Below are 27907 nucleotides of genomic sequence, written 5' to 3' on the forward strand. Positions count from 1 at the left end.
TTGTGTATACTCTAAGGAAGTCCAGTTTCATTTTTTTACATGTAGCTTTTCTGACACTGGTCATAGCAATATCCCTTCAGATATGCCTTCTGAGGCAAAAGATACAAAAATTAAAAAAAAAACCATAACTAAACAATTGTGATTATATCAAAATAAAAAGCTTCTGCACAGCAAAGGAAACAGCTGACAAAACTAAAAGACAACCTACTAAATGGGAGAAGATATTTGCAAACGACATATCTAATAAGGGGTTAGTATCCTAAGTATATAAAGAACTTATGCCACTCAACATTCAAAAAACAAATAATCGAATTAAAAAATAGGCAGAAGATATGAACAGCCATTTTCTCTAAAGAACACATTCGAATGGCCAACAGACACATGAAAAGATGCTCAACATCACTCATCAGGGAAATGCAAATCAAAACTGCAATAAGATAATCACCCACCTGTCAGAATGGTTAAAATAAAAAATGCAAGAAACAAGCATTGGTGAAGATGTGGAAAAAAGGAACCCTTTGTGCATGCACTCTTGGTGGGAATGCAAACTGGTACAGCCACTGTGGAAGACAGTATGGCGGTTCCTCAAAAAACTAAAAATAGAACTACCCTATGATCCAGTAATCACACTACTGGGTATTTACCGAAACAATACAAAAACACTAATTTGAACGGATATATGCACCCCTATGTTTACTGCAGCATTATTCACAGATTATGAGGGCAGCCCAAGTGTCTGTGAATTGAAGAATGGATAAAGAAGATGTGGTATAAATAATGGAATATTATTTGGCCATAAAAAAAGAATGGAATCTTGCCATTTGCAACAACATGGATGGATCTAGAGAGTACACTGCTAAACAAAATATGCCAGTCAGGCAAAGACAAATACCATATGATTTCACTCACATGTGGAATTTAAGAAACAAAACAAATGAATAAAGAAAAAAATGAAAGACAAATCAAAAACAGACTAAGTTAGAGAACACAGACAGTTACCAGAGGGGAGGTAGGGTAGCGGGTTGGGTAAAATAGGTGAAGAGAAATTAATAGTACACTTATCTTGATGAGTACTGAGTAATATATGGGACTCTGAACCACTATATAGTACATCTGAAATGAACATAACATGTTAACTGCACTGGAATTAAAATTAAAAAAAGAGAAAGTATAGTCATACCAAATTTAAAAATTAAAAAAAAATAAAACAATAATATTAAGCCACAAACTTTCCATACACATGCAAAAATGATAAGAAATCAAATGCAATGGCATATTCTGGTTCAGTTATTCAATGTCAAGTCACTTGTTAGGAAAAGAGAAAAATATACTCGGTATGAGGCTGGCAAACTCAAAGCCAGAATGCCTTGAAAAAATCTCTGCAATGTTCTAGGGAAAAGGAATGGGGTCCTAGAATGTTATACCAAGCCAAGTCATACTTCAAGTATAAAGTAATGAACATTTTCAAACATAAAAATACTAAGGAAATATAGCACCCACAAGCCCTTCTTGGAAGAAAAACAAAATAAAACACTTGCTGAAAAAAATCTAGTCATCTAAGTAAAATATAAATTGAAAAACACTGGGACTTTTTTCAGTCTTGTTCAATGCTGCATTCTCAGCTTCTAAAATGCCACATGGCACTGAGTGGTGCTAAAATATTCTCTGAATTAATTCATAAACCAGAAAACAGATTAAAACAACAAAAGAATACAAAAGCCACAGTAAAAAACCACTGATAATCAATGAATCCTTTCAATTTAGAACTATGATTAAGTAATTGTGGAAATTAGGATGAAAGAACAGAATACAACTACCAATTTTAACAATATTAAAAAATAGCAAATTGGGATTTCTAACAAGATGTTGACAAAGGATCTACCTCCCTCAAAATTAAACCAGTTGTGGGGCACCTGAGTGGCTCAGTTGGTTAAGCATCTGCCTTCGGCTCAGGTTGTGATCTCGGGGTCCTGGGATCGAGGCCCACCTGAGGCCCTCCCTCAGCAGGGAGCCTACTTCTTCCTTTTCCTTTGCCTCTCCCTCTGCTCGTGCCTGCTCTCTCTCTCTCTCAAATAAATAAATAAAATCTTAAAAATTAACCCAGTGGAACTAAAAATATTATGGGTCCTAAGGAATAGTGGAGGAAAGTGTGAGAAACTCCACGTTATGCTGGAATATGGACTTGTATACAACAGGACTGTTGTATGTGGAGGCCTGTAGCCTGAAGAAGAAACCACTAGCAGGGCCATGAGAAGATAAATTTTAAAAAGAGCATTTTCAGGGGTGCCTCGTTTGGTTAAGCATCCAACTCTAGATCTCAACTCAGGTCTCAACTTCAGGGTCATGAAATGAAGCCCTACATTGGGCTCCATACTATGCATGGAAGCCAACTTTAAAAATAAACAAAACAAAAGAAAAAGAGCAGTATCAGTTCAGTTTATGCCTCTCATCTTCTACCTGCCACCTCATAACAGGGATTGACAGCAATGCTGGTACAAACAAATGTCCTCCAAAATAACATCAGAGCATCACAGAAGCACTAGTTGGGATGGGAGTCAAAAAAACATGGATAGGGAAACGAGAACCAACGTGAAGATGAATTGGACTTACAGAGCAGAACACACCTTTTGTATTTTCCCCCTGGTGGCTTTGCTTTAGTGCTGTAAAAATCTAACTATATATGTAAAACTCGGGTGTGAAAATGTCCAACAGGAAACACGATTTTTTTCCTTTTTTCCATTATTTTATTTTATTTCCTATTTTCCATTATTCCATTATGGACCTGTGTGAATTTCTCTTTGGGAGACATGAATAGGATTTTATGGGAATATTTTGCTGTTGTTCTTTCTCAACATTCATTTTTTAAAAAATATTTTACCTCTGGCATTGGCTTCCCAACCATTCTTAATCAAAACCTCCAAGGTTGGGGCACCCAGGTGGCTCAGTCAGTTGAACATCTATCTGACTCTTGGTTTCAACTCAGGTCCTAATCTCATGGTTTGTGAGATTGAGCCCCACATCCAGCTCCTCACTCAGAGGGGAGTCTGCTTCAAAGATTCTCTCCCTCTGCCCCTCTCCCAACTCATGTCCCCACCCCAAACTAAATATAAATCCTAAAAAAAAATTAAAAGCCTTAAAAAAAAATCTTAAAAAAAAAAAGAGGTTGGTAGATATCCATTAGAGAAAGTATCTTCTTCCAACATTCTTTTCCTTGGGGAATTCTATGTAAAGCTGCAATCTGAGGAGTTAAGGATATAAGGAATGATATGATTGTGACATTTTTGATGCTTGTGGCCCTCAAGTTGAAATGAATAAGATGGTATAAAATAGTCCAAATATACAAACAATAACAAAGAATAAAATCCAAGTAAACTGTCAAGAGTTATCAAACTAGACTTTAAAAATTAAAATCCAGCCATATGATATTTATAAAACATACTTAAACAAAAGAACATAGTAAGGTTGAAAGTAAATGTAGAGAGCTAGACCTACTGAGAAAACACTAGATGAGAGAAAGGTATGGCTAAGTTAATGTAAAATAAAGTAGACTTAAAATAAGCATGTCTCACTGAAAATAGAGAAGATTGGGATGCCTGGGTGGTTCAGTGGTTGAGCATCTGCCTTCAGCTCAGGGCGTGATCCCGGAGTCCCAGGATCGAGTCCCACATTAGGCTCTTTGCAAAAGGGAGACTGCATCTCCCTCTGCCTATATCTCTGCCTCTCTCTGTGTGTCTCTCATGAATAAATTAAGTTAAAAAAAATAGAGAAGATCGATATTGAAAAATTCACAAAAATGGTAAAATAATTCAAAATATGTATGAGCCTAATTGAGATGTAGCCCCAAAATATATAAAACATTATGTATTGAACTAATAAAATGTAGAAAGAAATTGACAAATCTTCTAGGTAAGATGAAGTAACTGGTAGAAGACCAAACAACCCACTGAGATCAACCAGAAAACAGAACAAAATACTACAACTGGAAAGCTGCTGAAGGAAGAATTTAAGTTGTCAAGATTCTAGAGGGGTGAGAACCTGACAGATGTGAAATGGTGCTCTGCAGCTGCTTTTCCCCTGCAGCCCTTTACAGATTCTGGATACAGGAAGATTAAGGATCTAACCTCTGTTTGGACAGTGGGTTGCTGTTGATAGAGAGCTTTCACCCTAGAAGTTGAAAACAGAAAATCCAGGGGTCAATAAACTAGTGAGAAGGGAGGAGCTGCAACAGAGGTGGTCATTCTGAGACTGAATGAGGTAGGAAGTTAAAAGAAAAGCAAAAGCCTCAAAAAAGCAAAGTAGAGTTTTCTGTAATCTTCCTGAGAAAACAAATTTAAGAAATACTCCATGGACTGGGCCCCAAGAACACACTGGGATCAATGCCAAAATCTTTGAAAGGCTACTCCTAAAAGTAGCCTCCTTGAAGGGCAACCAAAACCTTCATCAAAACTACAACCTAACCTCAACTCAAGTCAATCCCTAGCTGGCCTAAGATATTCAGTAGGAATGGTAATTTCAATGGTAAAAGAAAGGAGTAAACCATTTCTGCAGGAAAGTACCATAATATGGAACATCTATGGTAACTTTCATATACAGTATCTGATGGCTCATAAAAAACCACAAGACATGTCAAAAGAAATGACCATATAATTGAAAATGAAGAGAAAAAAGGGATCAGATATGAACCTACAGGTAATTAAATATAGGGGTTAGCAGACAAAAACTCCATGATTACTACATTCAAAAAAATAGTGGAAAGTATGGAGAAAATATGTGGAAAAAATGGGCAATTTCACGAGAGAAGTGAAATCTATGAAAAGAAAAAATAAAAAGAAATTCTATAGTTGAAAATATACCAGAAATTAGTAAATTACTAGGTATTTTAAAAGCTAATTTTTAAAAACCAGAAATAAGTTTACTAGAACACAGAAAACATTACTAGAAAACAGATCACCCACCATAAAACATTCAAATGGGAGAACAGAGAAAAAAAAAATTAAAGAAGAAAAAAGCATAAGAAATATATGAGACATACTCAAAAGGACTAAGTTACATGTAATTGGAATCCCAGAGGAGAAATGAATGAGCATAAACAATCTCTGAAGACATCATAATAAAAAAATTTACTAATGAAAAACTAAAAAACTTAAAAATAACGGGGAGACAGGGTACATTATCTTCAAAAAGGGGCAAAGAAATATTGAAAGCTGGTCTCTCCAAAGATAAAAGTGACAGATGTTGGAAGAAAATGGTTTCAAAGTATTAAGAGACTATTAACTGTCAATCTAGAATTCTATAACTAGTGAAAACAGCTTTCAGGGCACCTGGGGGCTCAGTTAGGCGTCTCACTTCAGCTCAGGTCATGATCCCAGGGTCCTGGGATCAAGCCCTGCATGAGGCTTCCTGCTCAATGAGGAGTTGGCTTCTCCCTCTCCCTCTATCCCCCCACCACCCTACTCATGTTCACTGGCTCTTTCTCACTCAAATAAAAATAAAATCTCTTTAAAAAGAAAAGAAAACAGCTTTCCAGAGGTGTCTGGGTGGCTGTCAGTTAAACATCTGACTTTGGCTCAGGTCATGATCTCAGGGTCCTGGGATGGTGCCGAGTCAGGTTCCATGCTTCAGGAGGGAGTCTGCTTCTTGCCTTCTCCCTCTACCCATCCCCTCACTCATGCATATGCTCTCTCTCCCAAATAAATAAATAAAATATTAAAAAAAAAAACACGTTTTCAGAATGAAGATAATACAACTCCATAAAAAAACAAAATTGGGCAAGGAATTTGAATAGTCAGACATTTCTCTAAAGAAGAAAACAAATGTCTAACAAACACATGAAAATATGTTCAGCATAGTCATCAGAGAGCTGCAAATCAAAACTGTAAGATACCAGTTCACACCCACCTGGATGACTATAATCAAAAAGGTAAACATAACAAGTGTTGGCAGGCAAGGGTGTGGGAAAACTGGAATATACTGCTGATGGAAAGCAAAATGACACAGACAACTTTGACTGTCTGGTAGTTTCTCAAAATGCTAAACTTTAGACTTACCATATGACCCAGCAATTCCACACCTAGGTAAATCCAAGAAAAATGAAAATATATGTTTACACAAAAATGTGTACATGAATGCACATAGCATTATTCATAACAGCCAGCAAGTGGAAACAACCAAATGCTCATCAATTGATGAATAAACAAAATGTAGTATATTCATTGGCTATTTAGTCAAAATAATGAAGTACTAATATACTCTACAACATAAATGAACCATAAAAACACTATGTTATACAAAAAAAGACAATCACAAAAGATCCATAGTATATGATTTGACTTATATGAAATATCCAGAATAAGCAAACTTATAAAAATAGAATAGGTTATTAGTGACTTCCTAAGGCTAGACATATATGGAGGAAGGGGAATGGAGAGTGACTGCTAATAACTATAGGGTTTCTTTTAGGGGTGATAAGGATCTTCTGGAAAGAGGTGCCTGGGTGGCTCAGTCAGTTAAGTATCTGGCTCTTGGTTTCTGCTCAGGTCATGACATGATCTCATGGGTCCTGGGACTGAGCCCTCTGCTTAGCGCAGAGTCTGCTTCAGATTCTTCCTCCCTCTCCTTCGCGCCCACTGCTCCTCCCCACTCACATGTGTGCATGCTCTCTCAAACTTTTTAAAAAGTGTTCTAGAAGAAAATGGTGATGTTTGCACAACTCTGTGACTATAGTAAAAAAAAAAAACAACCCACTAAACTGTACATTTTCTTTTTAAATGGTGAATGTAAGAGATGTGAATTTTAATGTCAATACAGCAGTTTTTAAAAACAGTGATGAAATAAAGACATATTCAGATAAAGATCATAAAAGACTTGCACTAAAAGAAATAAGAAAGGGAGTTCTTTAGGAAGAAAGAAACTAATCCTAGGTAGAAACATAAAGGAAGGGACGCCTGGGTGGGCTCAGCAGTTGAGCATCTACCTTCAGTTCAGGGTGCAATCCCAGGATCTGGGATCAAGTCCCACATTAGGCTCCTTACAGGGCACCCGCTTCTCCCTCTGCCTATGTCTCTGTTTCTCATAAATAAATAAATAAAATCTTAAAAAAAAAAAAAAGAAACATAAAGGAAGAAAGTAGTGAAAAGTGAAGATCAGTGTGTATTTATGTGTGTATATATGAATATTGACTGTATAAAACTTTGAGTTTTAATTAATTTATCACATTAAAATGCTTGGTAACAGAAACACAATAAGCAGGAAGCATAAACAGAACCAAGTATGCTGTAAGGATCTAAAATCAAGGAAGAGGTAAAAGAAGTGTGTTATTAAGAGATAAATGTGTGTTATTACCAGCTATATTGAAATAAGTCAAGAATATATGCTTTAATTTCCAGGACAAGCCACTAAAAGAAAGGCAAAAAAACATGTGTTGAAGAAAATTACTAGAAAAGAATAAAAAATGTAAATAAAAAAGGTGGCCAATGAGGAAGAAAAAGGGACCTAAAAAAAAAAAAATATATATATATATTTCTATATATATATATATCTGCGATTAAATTTAAGATACTGTTTTTCCCTAAAGATCTGAGAGAAAAGGAGCACAAGTGGGGGCGGGGCAGAAGCAGTGAGAATCCTTTAGCCAACTTCCCACTAAGAGGAAAGCCAACAACAATGTGGGGCTCAATCCCAGGACTCTAGGATCATGACCTGAGCTAAAATTAAGAGTGGCTACTTAACTGACACTGAGCCACCCTGGTGCCCCAAAATACTCTTCTTAAAAAGACTACGATTATATAATGAAATAGAGTTCAAATCTTAGAAGAAATTTGCCCTAAATATAAGGATAATGAAAAGCTGAAGAGGATACAAGATATAACAAGCAAATACTAAGCATAAGAAAGCTAATATAAGGTATACTAATATAAAACACCTTGAAGGCAAACAGTAGTAGCTGTAATAAAAAAAGATATTTCCTAATGCTGAAGATGTCAATCCATCCAGAAGATATGAACGAGCTTAAATTTATATTCAACTCATAACATAGCTCCAAAATGCATAAAGTAAAACCTGAAACTCAAAGAGAAATAGACATGTCCATAATCTTACAAAGACCTCAACACAGCCCAACAACATCTATCACTAGTTGACAGGACAAGCAGCCAAATAATCAGAAAGGTACAGTCCTTCTGTAGGCCTGAGAAACACAATTAAGATACCAATATAATTTTCTCTTCCGTGGCCCTGCTCCTCACATAAGCACACTACAGTAACCAAAAACAACAACACGGTCTTTCAAGGGCAAATAAAACACCTACCAAAACTGACCAAAAGCCTGGGTCCTAAAACAAGCCTCAACATATTTCAAACAACCTCAATCATTTGGAGCACATTCTCTAAACATACCAGAATTAAGCTAACAAAAAAGCTTAAAAATCTCTAATTTCTTAGAGATTTTACAATACATTTCCAAATAATTCATGCATTAAAAAAAGAAATCCAGTTTAAATTTGAAAATATTTTCAGCAGAATAATAACGAAGATGAAAAATCGTCATTATGATACTCTGTGAGACACAGCTCAATCACTGCTTACAGGGGAAAACATTGTCCTCTAGGATTTGTTAGGAAGGAGAGAAAGGCTGAAAAGTCAATGATTAATGTCAAAACAAAACAAAACAAAACTGTCCAAGAGGAGGAGAAAAGACAGAAATAAATGACATTTAAAACAGCTGATGAGGGGATCCCTGGGTGGCTCAGCGGTTTCGCGCCTGCCTTTGGCCCAGGGTATGATCCTGGAATCCCGGGATCGAGTCCCATGTCGGGCTCCTCGCATGGAGCCTGCTTCTCCCTCTGCCTGTGTCTCTGCCTCTCTCTCTATGTCTATCATAAATAAACAAAAATAAATCATTAAAAAATAAAATAAAACAGCTGATGATAAAAATATTTTAGCAAACTAAAAAGTTCATTCTTAGAAACTGATATACTCTCAGCAAGACTGATCAAGAAAAAAAGACACAAAGTAACAATATAAGGAACAGGAAGACAGAATATAAGAGTATGAGCAATAGGAAGAAAATAAGAACAGGGCAGCCCCAGAGGCTCAGGTGGCTCAGCAGTTTAGCGCTGCCTTCGGCCTGGGCCTGGGGTATGATCTCAGAGACCGGGGATCGAGTCCCACATCGGGCTCCCTGCATGGAGCCTGCTTCTCCCTCTGCCTGTGTCTCTGCCTCTTCTCTCTCTCTCTCATGAATAAATACATAAAATCTTTTTTAAAAACTGAAAAATTAAAAAAAAAGACAATTCCTTAAAAACCCAATTTACCCAATTGACAGAAAAAGTAGAAAAATATGAATCATTTTTCTCCATTAAATAAGTTAAATATTTATTTTTAAAAAACACTCATAGCACACTCCAAGTACAAATAGATTTACCAGTAAAGTTTTCCAAGATTTAAAGAAGAAATACATTACTATTACACAAACTTCTGCAGAAAACAAGAAAGATCACTTCCCAACCAGCATAACTTGTGATAACCTAACAATGACATTACAAAAAAATATTAGAGACTCATCTTATATACACATACTTGTAAAAATCCAAAATGGAACATGAGCAAATCAAAATCAAGTGATATATATAAAAAGGTTAACACATCACAAGGTGTATTTCAAGAATGGTGCTTTAACATTTGAAAATCAACCAACATAGGATACCACATTAAAGAAAAAAGGGAAGAAAAATACCCAGAATCATCTACATAAACTCAGAAAAAGCATTTGATGAAATTCAATACTGATACAGTATAAGAAATAGTGGCATTAGAAATAGAAAACTTTTCTATTCTGATAAAGAGGATCCTCTTTTTTATAAAAAAAAAAAAAGCTCTCAGTAAATATCATAATTAATGATCAAATATCAAATGTTTCTTCAAAAAGTCAAGAATCAGACAAAGGATGCCTACTATCTCCATTTTCACTCAACATTATACTAGAGGTCCTAGCTAATGCAATAAAATGAGATAATGTAATAAAAAAAATCAAAGGATTTCAAAAAGAGTAAATCACTGTTTGCAGACATGACTGTTTACACAGGAAATCCAAAAATTGCACATATAAACTATTAGAAATAAGTGTATTTTGAAAATGAGTTATGCAAAATTGCTAGACACAAAATCAACATTAAAAACGTATACTATAATTTTATATACTCAACAACCATACAGAAAATAAAATCTGGGAAAAAACATAATGACACACAAAAAAAATCCAATACCTAAAAATAAAGTAAGAAATGTGTAAGATCTGTACATTGAAAACCATCAAACAGTATGGAAAGAATTAACAAAAACCAAATGTAAGATAACCATTACCATGGATTACAAAACTTAATATTGTAAAGATTTCAGTTCTCCCTAAATCAATCCATACATTTAATGAAAAACAAAAAACAAAAAAAACAACCTAAATTCCAGTAAGGTTTTTTGTTCTCTTGGTGAATATTGACACTTGGTTTTATTTGGAAAGAAAAACAGCAAAAACAACCACTAAGTCATACACAACATCATGGTAGAATATTTGTTACCAAATATTATAGTAACTAAAATAGTGTAGAACTAAGCGAAGATATAAAATAAGCAAAGGAGCAAAACAGAGTTCAGAAACAGCCCCACAGGGCTCCTGGGTGGCTCAGTGGTTGTCTGCCTTTGCCTCAGGGTCTTGAGATCAAGTTCTGAATCAGGCTCCCTATAGGGAGCCTACTTCTCCCTCTGCCTATGTCTCTGCCTCTCTCTGTATCTCTCATGAATAAATAAATAAAAGCTTTAAAAAATAAAAAGAAAAAAAGAACAGCCCCATGTCTGTAGAATCACATGATTCAGGCAAAGGCAACCCTTGTCATGCAGTGGAGGAAAGATGGTTCTTAGAGCGTACTGGATGAGCCAAATATTTATCAGGAAAACAAATCTCGACCCCAGCACCTCAAATCATATACAAAAATAAATTCCAAATGAGTAACAGATCTAAAACATGAAAAGTAAAAAAAGCATAAAAATAATCATTATGGTCTTATGATAGGTAAATATTTCAACACAACACAAACAGCATTAGTCAAAGGAAAAAAAGAAGGTAAACTGGAAAACATTAAAAAAAAAGATTGAAAAAGTGAAAAGGCAAGCCATGATATGAGAGAAGTTACTTGTAATGCACATAATGAACCAAAACATTTATAACATATTATATACAGAATAATAATTAATAAGAAAAAGACAGGCAGCCCACTAGGGAAAAAAACTGGAAAAGAAGTACACAGGTTAAGTCATAAAAGAAGATATCTATAAAAATATGAAAAAGGTGATCAACTTCATCAAACATCACAGAAACTTAAAATGTTACTTTTGCTCACCTACCAGAATAGCTAAAATGAAGGGGATAAAAACTACTATCTGAAGATTTAGAGCCACTGTAATTTCAACACAATGTTAGTACAGATTGTAAATTAGCACAATCACTAAAAGTGATTTTTTCTAAAAACTCTATTGCTATTAAAGCTGATCACAGGTATACTCTTTGACTTAGCAACTGTATACCTTGGTATATACCTAAGCATTCCTGTGTCACATGTAAGAGTATTCAAAACAGCATTCTGTAACAAGTCTCAAAATGGAAAACCCAAAAGTCTAGTTCCAATAGAAAAAAATAAGTATATACATTATGTTCTCTCCACACAATGAATTACACATCAATGAAAATGTACAAAATACATCTACATATATACCCACATGTAACAGCAATATTAATTTCACAAACATAATGTTGCCAAAGGAACATATGCTGTCCACATAAATTCAACAACAGGCATAATTAATCTATGTGTGAGAAGTTCAGTTAATGGCCTTCCTTCCCTAGGGCAGGGAGATAATAGACTGGGAGACAGGACAGAGAGTTTCCAGGGTCGTGCACTGAAATATGCTGGCTACATGGTAATGTATTTTTTTGCCATAACTCACTCAGCCACACTTAGGATCTGTGCAGTTTTTTTTACGTTACACTTTAATACAAAATTTACTTTTTCAATAAAAATGTATTACACCAAGAAGGACAAACCCAAGATTTCACCAGAAACTCCCAAATGGAAGTGAAGTGAAAGCTTCCAAGTAGAAGTGAAGTGAGGTGAGGTGAGGCAGCTCTTAAAAGTGCATGATAGTATCACTCCCAAGGTTTTCATTCACTGTTCTAATGACTTTTATCTTACCAGCTCAAAAAATCCAATCATCAAAAAACTATCTGCTATTCCCTCCCTCAGTATCGCTCCCTCAAACTACCCCAATCAGAGGCTGGTCATTCTTCCATGAAGTTTCCCATCACCTAAGCTTACCTTCTACTTGCCATGTAGTTAAATCTCTTCTATAGGCTATATATTTTTAATGAGTTTCCAGTGCTTAACAGTCTCTCTCAAATATAGCAGGTATTCACATTTGGATTAATAAATGACATATATTCTCTTCTGCAGAGAAACCTTTTATTCCCCCATTTTAATGCAAGAATAATGAAACTTTTAACTCAGAATCCACAAATTCAAAATGACAAATTATGTCCGTGCCTAACCAAACTTAAAAAATAAATTGTCCAACTACCTCTTCTGTATGTTTTCTGCATTCTTTGCCAAAATCATCTGAGAAGAAATTCAGACACCCTTGCCCCATCTGGCAGCTTGGCAAGAAAACGACTTAGGTAAATTTAACATTATTAACAGGCTAATTCTAGTTGTTGAGTTACAGTGGCCAGGTCTTTTAGTAAGATAATTTCCTTAACTTAAAAGTTCCATCACACAGTCACTTACATATTCTAGCTCCTTTTTCTCTTTAAACATGTAGGGTCTTTTCCACTGGTAGATCCAGTGTATCTATGCTGAATTTAAACACAACTCTGTATGAGATAATGAGAATTCAGGGAATGTTATGTACTTTGCTAGTTCTCTGCTTTTATGTTACTCCCTTAATAAACCCTATTTTACATTTATATTGCATGTGTTCATGAAGCAAGTCCCCCATGCCTTCTCTACCTGTCACAATCCACAGATTTATGAAAGGACATTTACTTACAACCTTGTTTAGAGTCATTCCTTTGGAATGATGGTTATTTTATCAGACTCCCCTATTTTACCCACCTTCATAAAGAATCATACTGTGTGAGCCTGACACTCTAGTTAAACAATCTTCATGAGATGAAACAGAGTTCTCTTTAGTTAGGTCCACTGATAATTCTAATCACTTCCACTAACTTCTCTACCAACTACTCGGCTTAGTTTTTTTCTCCAATTCTATCCACATTACCAGGTGAATTACTACTCAGACTGAAGAATTTAACTTTAGTACTGTTCTATTCCTGGTAAGCTTTCAGAAACCAGCTTTTCTGGAAATTTCTCCTGATAGGCAACCTTTCCAGAGACACCATCTCTCCTTCCTGCATATGCTGTGACTACCAGTTTATTTACAATATTCTACAAAACTGTTTTTCCTTCTTTCCTTTAAACCAAGAGCTTGACAAACGTTTTCTTAAAGGGCCAGAGAGTAAAGATTTTAGGCTTATGGGCTGTACTTACTTATGCTGTTATAATGTGGAAGCCTCACAGACAATATGTAAACAAATGCATATGGCAGTGTTCTAAAAATAATTTATTTATAAAAACAGTCAGCCAGCCGATGGACTATAGTTTGCCAATCCCTGCTCTAAACTCTTACAACTTCTGGTCTTCATATATTAGTGTTATAACTATCTTGAATTTGTAAGGGCTTACTGACATTGGTACTGAAAATTAAGTTCAATATATTTTATCAGTTAAAACTGAGATCAATACATAAATGCTCTAGGGATATATGTGATAATGAGTTATAAAAAAATTCTCATTATTTCTTAGTTAACCAGAAAATTTAAGTGACCCAAACACATTCACTGATAACTGTAGTTAACTTAGGTATTACCTAATTATGAAAATAAAGATGATAATTTACAATAATAATATGTTAAAAACTAACAAACATAATCAAATGAACGGAAGACTAAGTTTATTATGATAAATCTACACAATGGACAGTAGTGGTGGGACTACAGTGACCTTTTTCTTTCTGTGTTTTCTATAATTAACAAGTATGATTTCTATAACAAGAAAAAAAATTTCTTTAAAGCACACGATGAGCTAAAAGTGTTAAAATTTTATTTAGTTTGGAAATAAAAATATTTAGACTTGAAATTAAATTTAAGAAAAATCCAACCATTCTCTCCTATGCTCCTCTTTAAAAAAAAAATTTCTTTTTACATCAATTATAAATAAGTTAAAATTTTCATTTACCTGTCGGTTCCTTTCATCCATTATGCGTGTGATTTGTATTTTCTTCCGCCCCATTTTCAGTCACCTTTCCTTCCTTATATTCCAAATATTTAATTCAAAATTATTTTTCTTCAATACCCTAATGCATCGTACACAGCTTCTATTATTTCAGCTTCTAGTCCAAGGGCTACAGCTGAAATTTTCTATAAGATCTAAAAGAAAACACAAATTAGAAAATTTAAGTTCTATAAGTTTGCAAATGATGAAAATGTTATACAAATTTCAAGTCTGCTTCTATGCTGTATATAGGCACCCTTATTAGTTAAAATTCCTGGTTATATAAAATTGGTAATTAAGTTGAAGTTTTGTTAACTTTACCTCTTAAACATCTTTTGAATCTTTTTGTGCCACTATAACTGGTTGAAAGAGTGCAATTATAACCTTTGAGTTTTTCCTCAATGAATATAATAATAGCAACAACAAGGGCCAACACTTACTGGCATTTTTCTATGTGCCAAGCACTTTTTTCTACATACCTGGTATGTCTTAACTCATTTAATCCAAAGTGCAATCTTTTTAGTTATAATTATCATTTCCATTTTATAAATAAGAATACTTAGGCAGAGAGATACTAAATAATATGTCCAAGATCACACACACAGTGAAGGGCAGAGCTTGGAATATGAACTCAGGGAGTCTGGCTCCAGAATTTCTCCTCTTTAACATTACAGAATATCCTTAAAAGCTTCTGATGGCCTCTATGTCAAAGGATAAACTGATAATCTGGTAGCCCCAATTTGCCTTTACAAACCATTCTTGCAAACTGCCCTAGTCGCCACCAAAATTACTATCTATGAATCCACAAAGGCACCATATGATTTCATAATAACATCCACTTAAATTAAATACCATTCCTTTTAGCCATTTAATAAAATCCTCCTAATCAATCAAGATTCATGTAAACCATAGTATCTTACTTTGTGGATATGTGTATAATAAATTCCAAGTAATTTTCCTCTGAGATCCTTCAAAAACAGGATTTTTTTATTCCATTTATCTCTGTAATTCAGTGACTGGCAATGATACAATTTGTCATGTTCTTAATGACAGTAGTGTTTTCAAACTCATATGGTAAAATATTTACAAGGAAGACAAATGCTAAAACATTCACAATCAAATTCTCAGGACAATTTTATTAAAGTATTTTTAATGTTGTACATGTATAGTCATAAAACTTTAAAAGTACTATGCAAATCCCTGTTTGATTAAATCTGGCTTTTGCTCAAAAGCAATGAGTTTTTCAATTCTTATCAGTACCATCATTACCATAAGGATGGCATTGCTTATATATCTTCCTTCATGTTTTCATTTCTTCATTCATATAAACATTAACTGAACATCTACTAACGACTGATAACTTTTAATTGGTCACCTACTTGCAAAAAAAATGTACTTCGAAACACTGAACTAGGCACAGAAGGCAAAATAGTAAAAACAAAACGGCCTGATTTCTGATCTCATAAAATTCACAGTTTAGTAGGGGCAAATAGACATTAATCAAACTATCATATAAGTGAGTCTGTATGAATTAAAATTAAGAAGTCATTTATCTGATCTAAATTTATTACTTAGGGAGGGTTACCCTGGGAATGTGCCTCATATCCAAACCCAAGTATGAGGGTGTATATTCTAGACAGAGAGAATAGCAAGTAGGTGGAAGCAAGGAACCCTAGAGAAACTGAAGGATGGCTAGTCACTGGTGAGAACCAATCAAACGGGCAGCTGTGCTATAGAATGTTTTTGTTTCTCACAAGACTGCAATATAAACCAACAGAGGGGCACCTGGGTGGCTCAGTGGTTGAGCAACAGCCTTCGGCTCAGGGCATGACCCTGGGGTTCTGGGATCAAGTTCCCTATCAGGCTCCTTGTGAGGAGCCTACGTCTCCCTCTCCCTGTGTCTCTGCCTCTCTCTCTCTGCCTTTCTCATGAATAAATAAATACAGTCTTTAAAAAATATATACATATATGTAAAATAATATATACATATATATAAACCAATAGAGTCAGCTTATTCAAATCATGCTCCCTAATAGACCACATCACATCCAATTCCCATTATAAAAACCTGCACTATAGTAGGTAACATAAATATTCATACATTTCAATAATGACTAAAAGATATATGCATATTATCTTTTAATCTGAAAAATTCTGAATGCTAAACCATATCTTAGTATTTCGCTTTGGCTGGCTGAGTAGGTTACTCCAATCCTTTTTTTTTTTTTTTTTTTTTTAAGATGTATTTATTTATTTTAGAGAGTGATAGAGCATGAGTGAACCCAAATACAGGGAGGGGCAAAGGGGGAGAATCTTCAAGCAGACTTCACACTGAACACAGAGCCTGACTTGGCACTCAATCCCACAACCCTTGAGATCAAAACCTGAGCCCAAACCAAGACTCAGATAATTACTAGAGTGAAGCAACCAGGCACTCCAAACCAACCTTCTTTTAAGAATGAAAAAACAACAAGAAAAGTAATCTGCTCAAAACTACTGGAGAACTTTCAAGACAGAACTGAAGCGCTGAGCTTTGGAAGAAACAGGTAAGACCACACTTCACACTAATTTTCCCCTTAGTCATTAGAAGATTCTTAAAACTTTAGCTGAGCCCCACAGAATGCTCTCTGCTCAGTAGGGAGTTTGCTTCTCCCTCTTTCTCTCCATCTGCCCAGTGCCAACTCAAGCTCACTTGCACAGCTCTCTCTCTCTCCCAAAAAAGTAAGATATTTAAAATATATATATTTAAAAAAACAAAAATCATTGGCTGCGAGACTGAGAAGCTAAACAGCTTTCAACAGCTCTATAGGTGGGACACAAAAATAGATTCAGGACCAAGAAACAGTCCCAGTAAACACACCAGGAACCTGGAGGGAATTCAAAGGACTATACCCTAAGCATAAAGGTAAACTAGAAATAGACCAGGCCAAGAAAGAGGAGAGTACAGCTTCAGATCACCTCAATCCCTCATTAGGTTAAGGTAACCTGGGCTACTTAGAATTATTAGCCTAGCTGCACGCCAGTAAAAACTTCTGAAAAAATGTTAGCAAAAGTAAATCTTACCAGCAAAATATAAAATCATCTAGAAATTCAAATGATCTTATAATTTTCATACAAAATGCCTAAAAATGGGCACCCAGGGTGGCTCAGCGGTTTAGTGTTGCCTTCAGCCCAGGGCGGGATCCTGGAGACCCAGGATCGAGTCCCATGTCAGGCTCCCTGCATGGAGCCTGCTTCTCCCTCTGCCTGTGTCTCTGCCCCTCTCTCTCTCTCTCTCTCTCTCTCTCTCTCTGTGTGTGTGTGTGTGTGTGTGTGTCTCATGAATGAATGAATGAATGAACGAACAATAAACAAAATGCCTCTTTGAAAGAATTAATAAGATAGATAAACCATTAGCCAGCCTTATTAAAAAGAAGAGAGAGAAGACTCAAATTAATAAAATCATGAATGAGAAAGGAGAGATCACTACCAACACCAAGGAAATACAAACGATTTTAAAAACATATTATGAACAGCTCTACGCCAATAAATCAGGCAATCTAGAACAAATGGACGCATTCCTGGAAAGCCACAAACTACCAAAACTGGAACAGGAAAAAATAGAAAACCTGAACAGGCCAATAACCAGGGAGGAAATTGAAGCAGTCATCAAAAACCTCCCAAGACACAAGAGTCCAGGGCCAGGTGGCTTCCCAGGGGAATTCTATCAAACGTTTAAAGAAGAAATCATACCCATTCTACTACAGCTGTTTGGAAAGATAGATGGAGTACTTCCAAATTCGTTCTATGAGGCCAGCATCACCTTAATTCCAAAACCAGACAAAGACCCCACCAAAAAGGAGAATTACAGACCAATATCCCTGATGAACATGGATGCAAAAATTCTCAACAAGATACTAGCCATTAGGATCCAACAGCACATTAAGAAAATTATTCACCATGACCAAGTAGGATTTATCCCCGGGACACAAGGCTGGTTCAACACTCGTAAAACAATCAATGTGATTCATCGTATCAGCAAGAGAAAAACCAAGAACCATATGATCCTCTCATTAGATGCAGAGAAAGCATTTGACAAAATACAGCATCCATTCCTGATCCATCCCTCTTCATAGAGGGAACATTCCTCAACATCTTAAAAGCCATCTACAAAAAGCCCACAGCAAATATCATTCTCAATGGGGAAGCACTGGGAGCCTTTCCCCTAAGATCAGGAACAAGACAGGGATGTCCACTCTCACCACTGCTATTCAACATACTACTGGAAGTCCTCGCCTCAGCAATCAGACAACAAAAAGACATTAAAGGCATTCAAATTAGCAAAGAAGAAGTCAAACTCTCCCTCTTTGCCGATGACGTGATACTCTACATAGAAAACCCAAAAGACTCCACCCCAAGATCGCTAGAACTCTTACAGCAATTTGGTAGTGCGGCAGGATACAAAAACAATGCCCAGAAATCAATGGCATTTCTATACACTAACAATGAGGCTGAAGAAAGAGAAATTAAGGAGTCAATCCCATTTACAATTGCACCCAAAAGCATAAGATACCTAGGAATAAACCTAACCAAAGAGGTAAAGGATCTATACCCTAAAAACTATAGAACACTTCTGAAAGAAATTGAGGAAGACACAAAGAGATGGAAAAATATTCCATGCTCATGGATTGGCAGAATTAATTTTGTGAAAATGTCAATGTTACCCAGGGCAATTTACACGTTTAATGCAATCCCTATCAAAATACCATGGACTTTCTTCAGAGAGTTAGAACACATTATTTTAAGATTTGTGTGGAATCAGAAAAGACCCCGAATAGCCAGGGGAATTTTAAAAAAGAAAACCATATCTGGGGGCATCACAATGCCAGATTTCAGGTTGTACTACAAAGCTGTGGTCATCAAGACAGTGTGGTACTGGCACAAAAACAGACACATAGATCAATGGAACAGAATAGAGAACCCAGAAGTGGACCCTGAACTTTATGGTCAACTAATATTCGATAAAGGAGGAAAGACTATCCATTGGAAGAAAGTCTCTTCAATAAATGGTGCTAGGAAAATTGGACATCCACATGCAGAGGAATGAAACTAGACCACTCTCTTTCAACATACACAAAGATAAACTCAAAATGGATGAAAAATCTAAATGTGAGACAAGATTCCATCAAAATCCTAGAGGAGAACACAGGCAACACCCTTTTTGAACTTGGCCACAGTAACTTCTTGCAAGATACATCCAGGAAGGCAAAAGAAACAAAAGCAAAAATGAACTATGGGGACTTCATCAAGATAAGAAGCTTTTGCACAGCAAAGGATACAGTCAACAAAACTAAAAGACAACCTACAGAATGGGAGAAGATATTTGCAAATGACATATCAGATAAAGGGATATTTGCAAATGACATATCAGATAAAGGGCTAGTTTCCAAGATAAAGAACTTATTAAACTCAACACCAAAGAAACAAACAATCCAATCATGAAATGGGCAAAAGACATGAACAGAAATCTCAGAGGAAGACATAGACAGGGCCAACATGCACATGAGAAAATGCTCTGCATCACTTACCATCAGGGAAATACAAATCAAAACCACAATGAGATACCACCTCACACCAGTGAGAATGGGGAAAATTAACAAGGCCGGAAACCACAAATGTTGGAGAGGATGTGGAGAAAAGGGAACCCTCTTACACTGTTGGTGGGAATGTGAACTGGTGCAGCCACTCTGGAAAACTGTGTGGAGGTTCCTCAAAGAGTTAAAAATAGACCTGCCCTACGACCCAGCAATTGCACTGTTGGGGATTTACCCCCAAAGATTCAGATGCAATGAAACGCCGGGACACCTGCACCCCGATGTTTCTAGCAGCAATGTCCACAATAGCCAAACTGTGGAAGGAGCCTCGGTGTCCATCGAAACATGAATGGATAAAGAAGATGTGGTCTATGTATACAATGGAATATTACACTCAGCCATTAGAAACGACAAATACCCACCATTTGCTTCAACGTGGATGGAACTGGAAGGTATTATGTTGAGTGAAGTAAGTCAATCGGAGAAGGACAAACAGTGTATGTTCTCATTCATTTGGGGAATATAAATAATAGTGAAAGGGAATATAACGGAAGGGAGAAGAAATGTGTGGGAAATATCAGAAAGGGAGACAGAACATAAAGACTCCTAACTCTGGGAAACAAACTAGGGGTGGTGGAAGGGGAGGAGGGCGGGGGGTGGGGGTGAGTGGGTGACGGGCACTGAGGGGGGCACTTGACGGGATGAGCACTGGGTGTTATTCTGTATGTTGGTAAATTGAACACCAGTAAAAATTAATTTATTACAAAAAATAAATAAAATGCCTAAAAATAAAAAATAATTATTATTTTTATTTTTTATTATTTTTTATTACTAATGGAAGGGAAAAAATTAATTAACTCAAAATTGTATTTTAAGAAAGACCAAGTCAGGTCTTGACTAAAAACTAAGATTTTAAAATGGGAATACAATCAGACCCATAGTAGATCCAGGTAATGTTATCAGAAAAAAACTTTAAAATAAGTTAATGTGTTCAAAGAATTAAAAACAAAGAATATTAGCAGACAATGCTTAAAGTATAGAAAACACAGAACAGTTTTGAAAACAGAAAATAACAAATTATGATGAGTTGGACAACAGGTTAGAATACAGCTAAGGAAAGAATAGTACATAATTTTTCTCTTACCCAGAAGATAGGAAAGAGGAAAATACTTACACCAGAAGATAGGAAAGAGGAAAATACTGATGCCCCAAAAGATACAAATTGGGAAACACAGAAAAGAGTGTGAAAAAATTATGACACATGGATCCAAAGTACACGTAACTTTCTGGGAGTCTCAGAAAGGAAAGAGAGAAATACTTAAAGACATATAGGTAAAAACTTTTAAAACTTTTATCAGTGACATCAAGCCACAGATCCAGTATCTACAAACTCCCCTGTAAAACAAATACAAGGAAAAACACAACTTAAAGCATATCAAAGAGGTTAGATAAAGGAAAAGAGAGACGAAAAGACAGCCACAGACAGATCTTAAAAGTAGCCAAAAAAGGAAAGATAAACTTTAAAAACAGTATTAAGATTTATAGTTGACTTTTTCACATAAGTAATGAAGCCAGAAGACAATGAAATGATACCCTGTGAGTACCAAGAGTGGGAGAAAGGCCAGACTAGAATTCTAAATCTGGTAAAAAATACTCTTCAGAGAAGGGGGCAAAAACAGAGTGGGGGTGGGAGGAGGAAACACAGACATTTGCAGTCAAATAGAATTTAACACTAAAACACTTTCAAGTAGAAAGAAAAAAGGATCCCAGGCATAGTTTGGATATTACACCAAAAAGTAAGCAAGTAGGCAAGGAAGCAAATAAATAAATAAAAACATGAACAGGAGAAATATGTACTTCTAAGTGAATATTTTGACTAAGTAACAATACACTGTAGAACTTAAAATATTACAATGCACAACAACAGTACATAATTGGGAAGGGTAGTAAATGAAATTAAAGTATGCTAAAATCCCTTCATTTTATGGGAAATAGAAAAAGTACTTTTTTACTTTTTGGACTTAAGTCAAATAAGCATGTAAGAATAGTGAGAGTACATACAGCTAACTAATGGAAGGGGAAAAATTAATAACTCAAAATTATATTTTAAAAAAGACCAATTAAATGCCGATTACAGAAGCAGATCTTAAGTATAATTATATAGAAAAAAAAGTAAAAGCATGGACACAAATCAAAAGAAAGTTCTGTAGCTTTATTCTATCGCAGCACATTTCAATGCAGGAGATAAATACATGGATAGAAATACAGGAAAATACTTCATTACAGTAAAAGTTCAATTCACCAGAAAGATTTAGCAATTCTAAATCTAAATGTACTGAATAACACAAAGTCAGGAATCTGTTCCTGAAAATCAGATATTCTGTGCAAAACCTTAACCAGGAGCTTATTTTCCATTACTTTCAATAGGAAAAATTATGCTACATATAAAACTTGTAATACCCAATCATTTCTTTTTTAAAACTGAAATACAGAAAATGTCCATTTATATTAGTAATTATCATGGTTAGGATGTAAATACTACATGACTTCATACACAATAGTTTGCTCACTGTCTTTGTTTCCTTCTCCACAATTTAATACTTTCTGAACATTTTTGGGTGTGTGCTTTCTACAAATCCAAGCAAACTTAAGGGCCAAATATGAATAGCAATTGAAACTTATTCAGACAAATACATATGCCAAATAACAGCTCAATGGCTTATAACAAGGTAACTTCTTTCTTACTGCCAGCAGTAACAGCACATTCCTTCTGTTGACAGTACATGCTTCAAAAATGTCTTACATGTGATTCTAATGTTCTACAAATTGCATCTGAAATTTATTTTTTGACTTTTCCCATACATCAGTTTGTTAAAATATTGCATTGAATTCTGCAGTGTAAAAACATACTTTTCGTTTTCTTTTTAAAGATCTATTTATTTAAAAGAGAGTTGAGGGAGGAGGCAGAGGCAGATAGAGAACAAAATCTCAACTAAAATCCCTGCTGAACGCAGAGCCCACCCATACAGGGCTCGATCTCACAACCCTGAGATCCTGAGCTGAGCCAAAATCAAGAGTTGGACACTTAACCAACTGAGCCACTCAGGCAGCCCGAAAACATATTTTTTCCAAATAAACTTCAGCCAGTACCAAGGGAACTAAGTGAAGACCACAATTCTAGCAAGATGATTTTTTTTTTTTTATAAATTTTTATTTATTTATGATAGCCACAGAGAGAGAGAGAGAGAGGCAGAGACACAGGCAGAGGAAGAAGCAGGTTCCATGCACCGGGAGCCCAATGTGGGATTCGATCCTGGGTCTTCAGGATCGCGCCCTGGGCCAAAGGCAGGCGCCAAACCGCTGCGCCACCCAGGGATCCCTCTAGCAAGATGATTTTTACATAGCTTTCTCAGTGACTGATGGAACAAGCAAACCAAAACAAGCAACAGACAAGAAGAAAAAAATTTGAACTTTACAATTAACAGCCTGACATATAGAACACTATACCTAATAAAAGCAGAAAACACGTTCTTCTTCAGTGCACAAAAACATGTGCCAAAAGTGAGCAACATGCTAGATCATAAACTGTTAACAAATTTCAAAGGACAGACATGTTTTTCTGACCTCCAATTAAGTTATGAATAACAATATAATTAGAAAATGCTTATATTGGGAAATTAAGCAATAAACTTCTGACTAACTCATAGGTCAAAGAAGAAATAGTCAAAATTAGAAAAGATTTTGAATGGAATGCTATTAAAATTACATCACATCAAAATTTATGGGATGCAGCTAACCCCATGCTTAAGAGGGAAATTTATAGCTTTAAAATACATATATAGAGGAAAGGCCAAAAACCAAAGTTCTAAAGCAACCATCTGAAAGGGTTATAAAAAGAACAAATTAAACCCAAGGCAGTACAAATGAAGAAATAAAAGAGCATAAATTAATGAGACAGAAAACAAACATACAGACACCAACAAAACCAAAAGTTTTTGGAAGGACTAATGTAAGTCCAGGGAAAAAGTAGCAGTGGAAAAAAAAAAAAAAACTAAAAAACATATCTGGCCCCAAAGGTCTTAGATTTAAAAATATGAACTTGTTTTTCATAACATGTCCTATATCACATGAAGATTGATACAAATAACAAAAATATGAAAGTAAATTTTATCAAACCAAACTGGCAGGTGTAAACTCTTGAACCACTTAGCTCAAACACACTAACAACATAATTGTAACAATCTTTAGATTCCATTAGGTCCTAAAATTTAAGTACATCTAGTGCCTTTTCAATGGTCCCTCACACAGTATATATCCCTCCTTTTATCCAGTCAAGTTTTCATATACCCTCACTCCCTTGGCTTTTGCTCTCCCTCCTCCCTCCACTCATTTCCTGGGAAAAAACTCACTCTTGACTACCCGCTCCCATGTAGCTGAATATGGCTGAGAATAAACCACCATGCTAACCAGTCTAATTAATCTCACTATAAATTTAGCAATTTTCCATTGCCCAATTTCCTGGTTGATTATTTTATGCCATATTCTCTCTCCTCTCTCCAAAACTCATCACTCATTCTCACTTTCAGCTGATGACTTTGTTCTCTATTCTACTGATGGAAAAATAGTAATCAGAAGAGAAGTTCCTCAAATTCCTGCCATGACAACTATCAACCCATCACCATCAGTCCCATTATGCACTGCTTTCCTATTTAGGTCTTGGTTGCAGCAATTCCTCCTTTCTTTCCTTCAAAGTCAAAATCTTCTTCTATACTGAAGCACTTCCACTGGAAAAAGTTAAATAAAAGATACTATTATATCAGTTACCTAAAATGAAATAGAGAAAACTAAGTGCCTTGATCCTGAAATTTAAAATATACTAATAAACAAATTCATCTTTGAGAAGTTTCAATTTCATAAAAGATGTAAATTCTCCGCCAAATTAATCTAGAGATTCAATACAATCCTAATCAAAACACCAGGTTTCCTTTTATTATATGCAGAAAAACTAACAATACTACTCTAAAATTCATTTGCAAATATAAAGAACAGTCACAACTACCTTGAAGGATAAAGCTAAAAGACTCACATACAGTCACTTAACAGACTTATTACAAAGCAATAGTAATTTGAGACAGTGTGAATTTTGCCCCCAGGGCAAACTCAAATCTAACAGAAGGAAGGAAATAATCAAGACCAAAACAAAGAAAAATAGAAAAATAAGGGGGGGAAAAAACACAATAAAACCAAAAGTTGTATTGGGCCAGTGGGATCAAGGGGGATAGGGAGGTACCAACAAAATGGCAGCAGACCCTCCATCTTGTTACTCTCACCTGGGAACTTTCCCATCACCAGCAGACCGCCCAAGGACACGTCATCATGGGGAGACAGGGCCTACACAGGAAACCTGAACTGCACCTTACCCAAACCCCATATAAGGGCATATGTTATCACCCCAAACAGACACAGCCCCTTACCCACCCCCCTTAAAAAGCTCACATGTACTCCTTTGGGGTGCGACATCCCCCCTCTCCCTCCCCTTGCTGGCCTGGGGGGGGGGACACCTTGCCCAAGAGCGCAACCCATTAAAAGCTTGCCTCAACCAACTTTTGCCTGGCTTCTCTATTTCATTTCACTACCAATCAGATTAAACCTGACAAGCTGATTTTCAAAAGGTTAAAAAAAAAAAAAAAAAAGACCTTTAGTTAGGATGGACTAAGAGAAAGCAAGACTCAAATAATTAAAATGAGAAATGAAAGTGTGATCATTACTACCAATTCTAGAAATAATTATAAGAGAGTATGATGAACAATAGTAATGCCAACATAATGGATAATTTAGATAAAATGGACAAATTTCCTAGAAACACAAAACCTACCAACACGGAGTCAAAAAGAAACAAACAGAAAAAGCTAAATAGATCCTAGAAAGGAGACTGAATTTTAGTAACCAAAATCCTCTTGACAAAGAAAAGTACTCACCCTGATGTCTTCACTGGGAGTTCTACCAAACTACCACATCTTTCTCAAACTCTTCCCAAACTGAAGGGAAAAAAATACATCCTAACTTACTCTACAAGGTCAGCATTGCTTTGTATCAAAGCTAGACAATAAAATAATTAATAGCCCTTATGAAGACTGATACAGAAGTACTGAAGATGATACTGGCAAACCAAATCCAGCAGCATGTTAAAAAGGATTATATACCAGGACAAAGTGGGATTTACTCCTGGAATGAAAGAATGATTTAACATACTAAAATTAAAACTAATCAATATGATACACCACATTAAGAGAAAGAAGGAAAAACCACATGACCCTTTAAAAACTGATGCAAAAGAAGCATTTCACAAAATACAACACTCATTTATGATAAAAGCAATCAACCAGAAATAGAAGGAAACTACCTCAACATAATAAAAACATAATGAAAATCATTTAGAAAAAAATAAAATAAAATCATTTAGGAAAATCCCACAGCTTACAGCATGTTCAAATGGTGAAAGACTGAAAGCTTTTCTTCTAAGATCAAGAATAAGACAAGGATGACTGATTTCACCCCTTAGATTCAACAACAGAAGTTCCAGACAAAGCAATTAAGCAATAAAAAAGGAATAAGAGGTCTCCAAACTGGAAAGAAAAAGTTAAGTATCTCTGTTTACAAATATGGTCTTATATATAGAATCCCCTAAAGACTCCACAAAACACTGCTGAAATAAACAAATTCATCAAAGTAGTAGGATACAAATGAACGCTTAATCAGTTGCATTTGTACACTAACAATGAACAGTCTGAAAGAAGAAAATAATTCCATTTGCAATAGCATCAAAATATTTTTTCAAATATTTTAGAGAGTAAGTGTGCATGTCCAAGATGGGGAAGAGGCAGAGGGAGAGGAAGAGAATCCTCAAGTAGGCTCCCCACAGGGGCTCAATCCCAGAACCCCAAGATCATGACCCAAGCCAAAATCAAGAGTCAGATGCTTAATTGACTGAGCCACTCAAGTGCCCCTACAATTGCATCAAAATTTTTAAAACACTCAGGAATTAACTTAGTCAACGTAAAAGACTTATACACTGAAAACTAAACAACACTGACAAAAAAAAAGTTAAAGAAAATACAATAAATAAAAATACACCATATATCCACAGACTGAAAGACTTAATGTTAACATGGGAGTATTACCCAAAGTGAGCTACAAATTCAATGCAATCCCTATCAAAATCCCAATGATATTTTTTTTGCAAAAATATGAAAAGCCATCCTAAATAAATATGGAATCTCATGATCTCCAAATAGCCAAAACAATCTCAAAAAAGAACAAAGTTGGAGGATGCACACTACCGAATGTCAAAATTTTCTATAAAACTATAATGCTTAATACAGTATGGCACTGGCATAAAGACAGACATATAGATCAATGGAATAGAATAAAAAGCCCAGACAAATCCATAAATGTATGGCCAAATGTCAAAGTGTCCATGGATACTATTAAAAGAGTAAAACAGCAACCCATCAAAGGGAAGAAAATAATTATAGATCATATTAGCTGACATTAATATCCAGAATATGTAAAGAATCCCTAAACCTCTACAACAAAAATAAGCAAAGGACTTGAATAGACATCTCTACAAAGCAGATATACAAATGGCCAATGAGCTCATGAAATGATGCTCAACATCACTAATCATTAGGCAAATGCAAATCAAAACCACAATGACATGCCACTTCACACCATTTGGATAACTATCCTCAAAACAAATAAGCAAAAAACAAGCAGCCTTAACGTGAATGTGAATAAATCTGAAACCCTGTGCGTTATTTTTGGGAATGTAAAATGGCACAATTGCTGTGGAAAACAGTATGGTGGCTACTCAAAAAATTAAATAGAGAATAATAATTTGATCCAACAGTTCCACTTCTCGGTCTATACACAAAAGAACTGCAAGCAGGGACTTGAATATTT

At 35.5% G+C, this 27907-nt stretch overlaps 1 protein-coding gene across 49 annotated transcripts in view; it reads right to left on the reverse strand.

Moving 5' to 3' along the window:
• MEF2A (myocyte enhancer factor 2A) overlaps positions 1–27907 on the reverse strand; it is a 166376-nt gene that overhangs the window by 76088 nt on the left and 62381 nt on the right. For 33 of the 49 annotated variants that reach the window (XM_072737148.1, XM_072737146.1, XM_072737141.1 and 30 more), the window contains one exon: positions 14337–14527. The exons of the other annotated variants lie outside the window; for them this stretch is intronic. In XM_072737148.1, the coding sequence (XP_072593249.1) occupies positions 14337–14390 (54 nt within the window). In that variant the 5' untranslated portion in view covers positions 14391–14527. The remainder of the gene's footprint in view (positions 1–14336; positions 14528–27907) is intronic. 49 annotated transcript variants of the gene reach the window in all.

This window comes from Vulpes vulpes, chromosome 14, assembly GCF_048418805.1.
Source record: "Vulpes vulpes isolate BD-2025 chromosome 14, VulVul3, whole genome shotgun sequence".
NCBI classification, from domain to species: Eukaryota; Metazoa; Chordata; class Mammalia; order Carnivora; family Canidae; genus Vulpes; species Vulpes vulpes.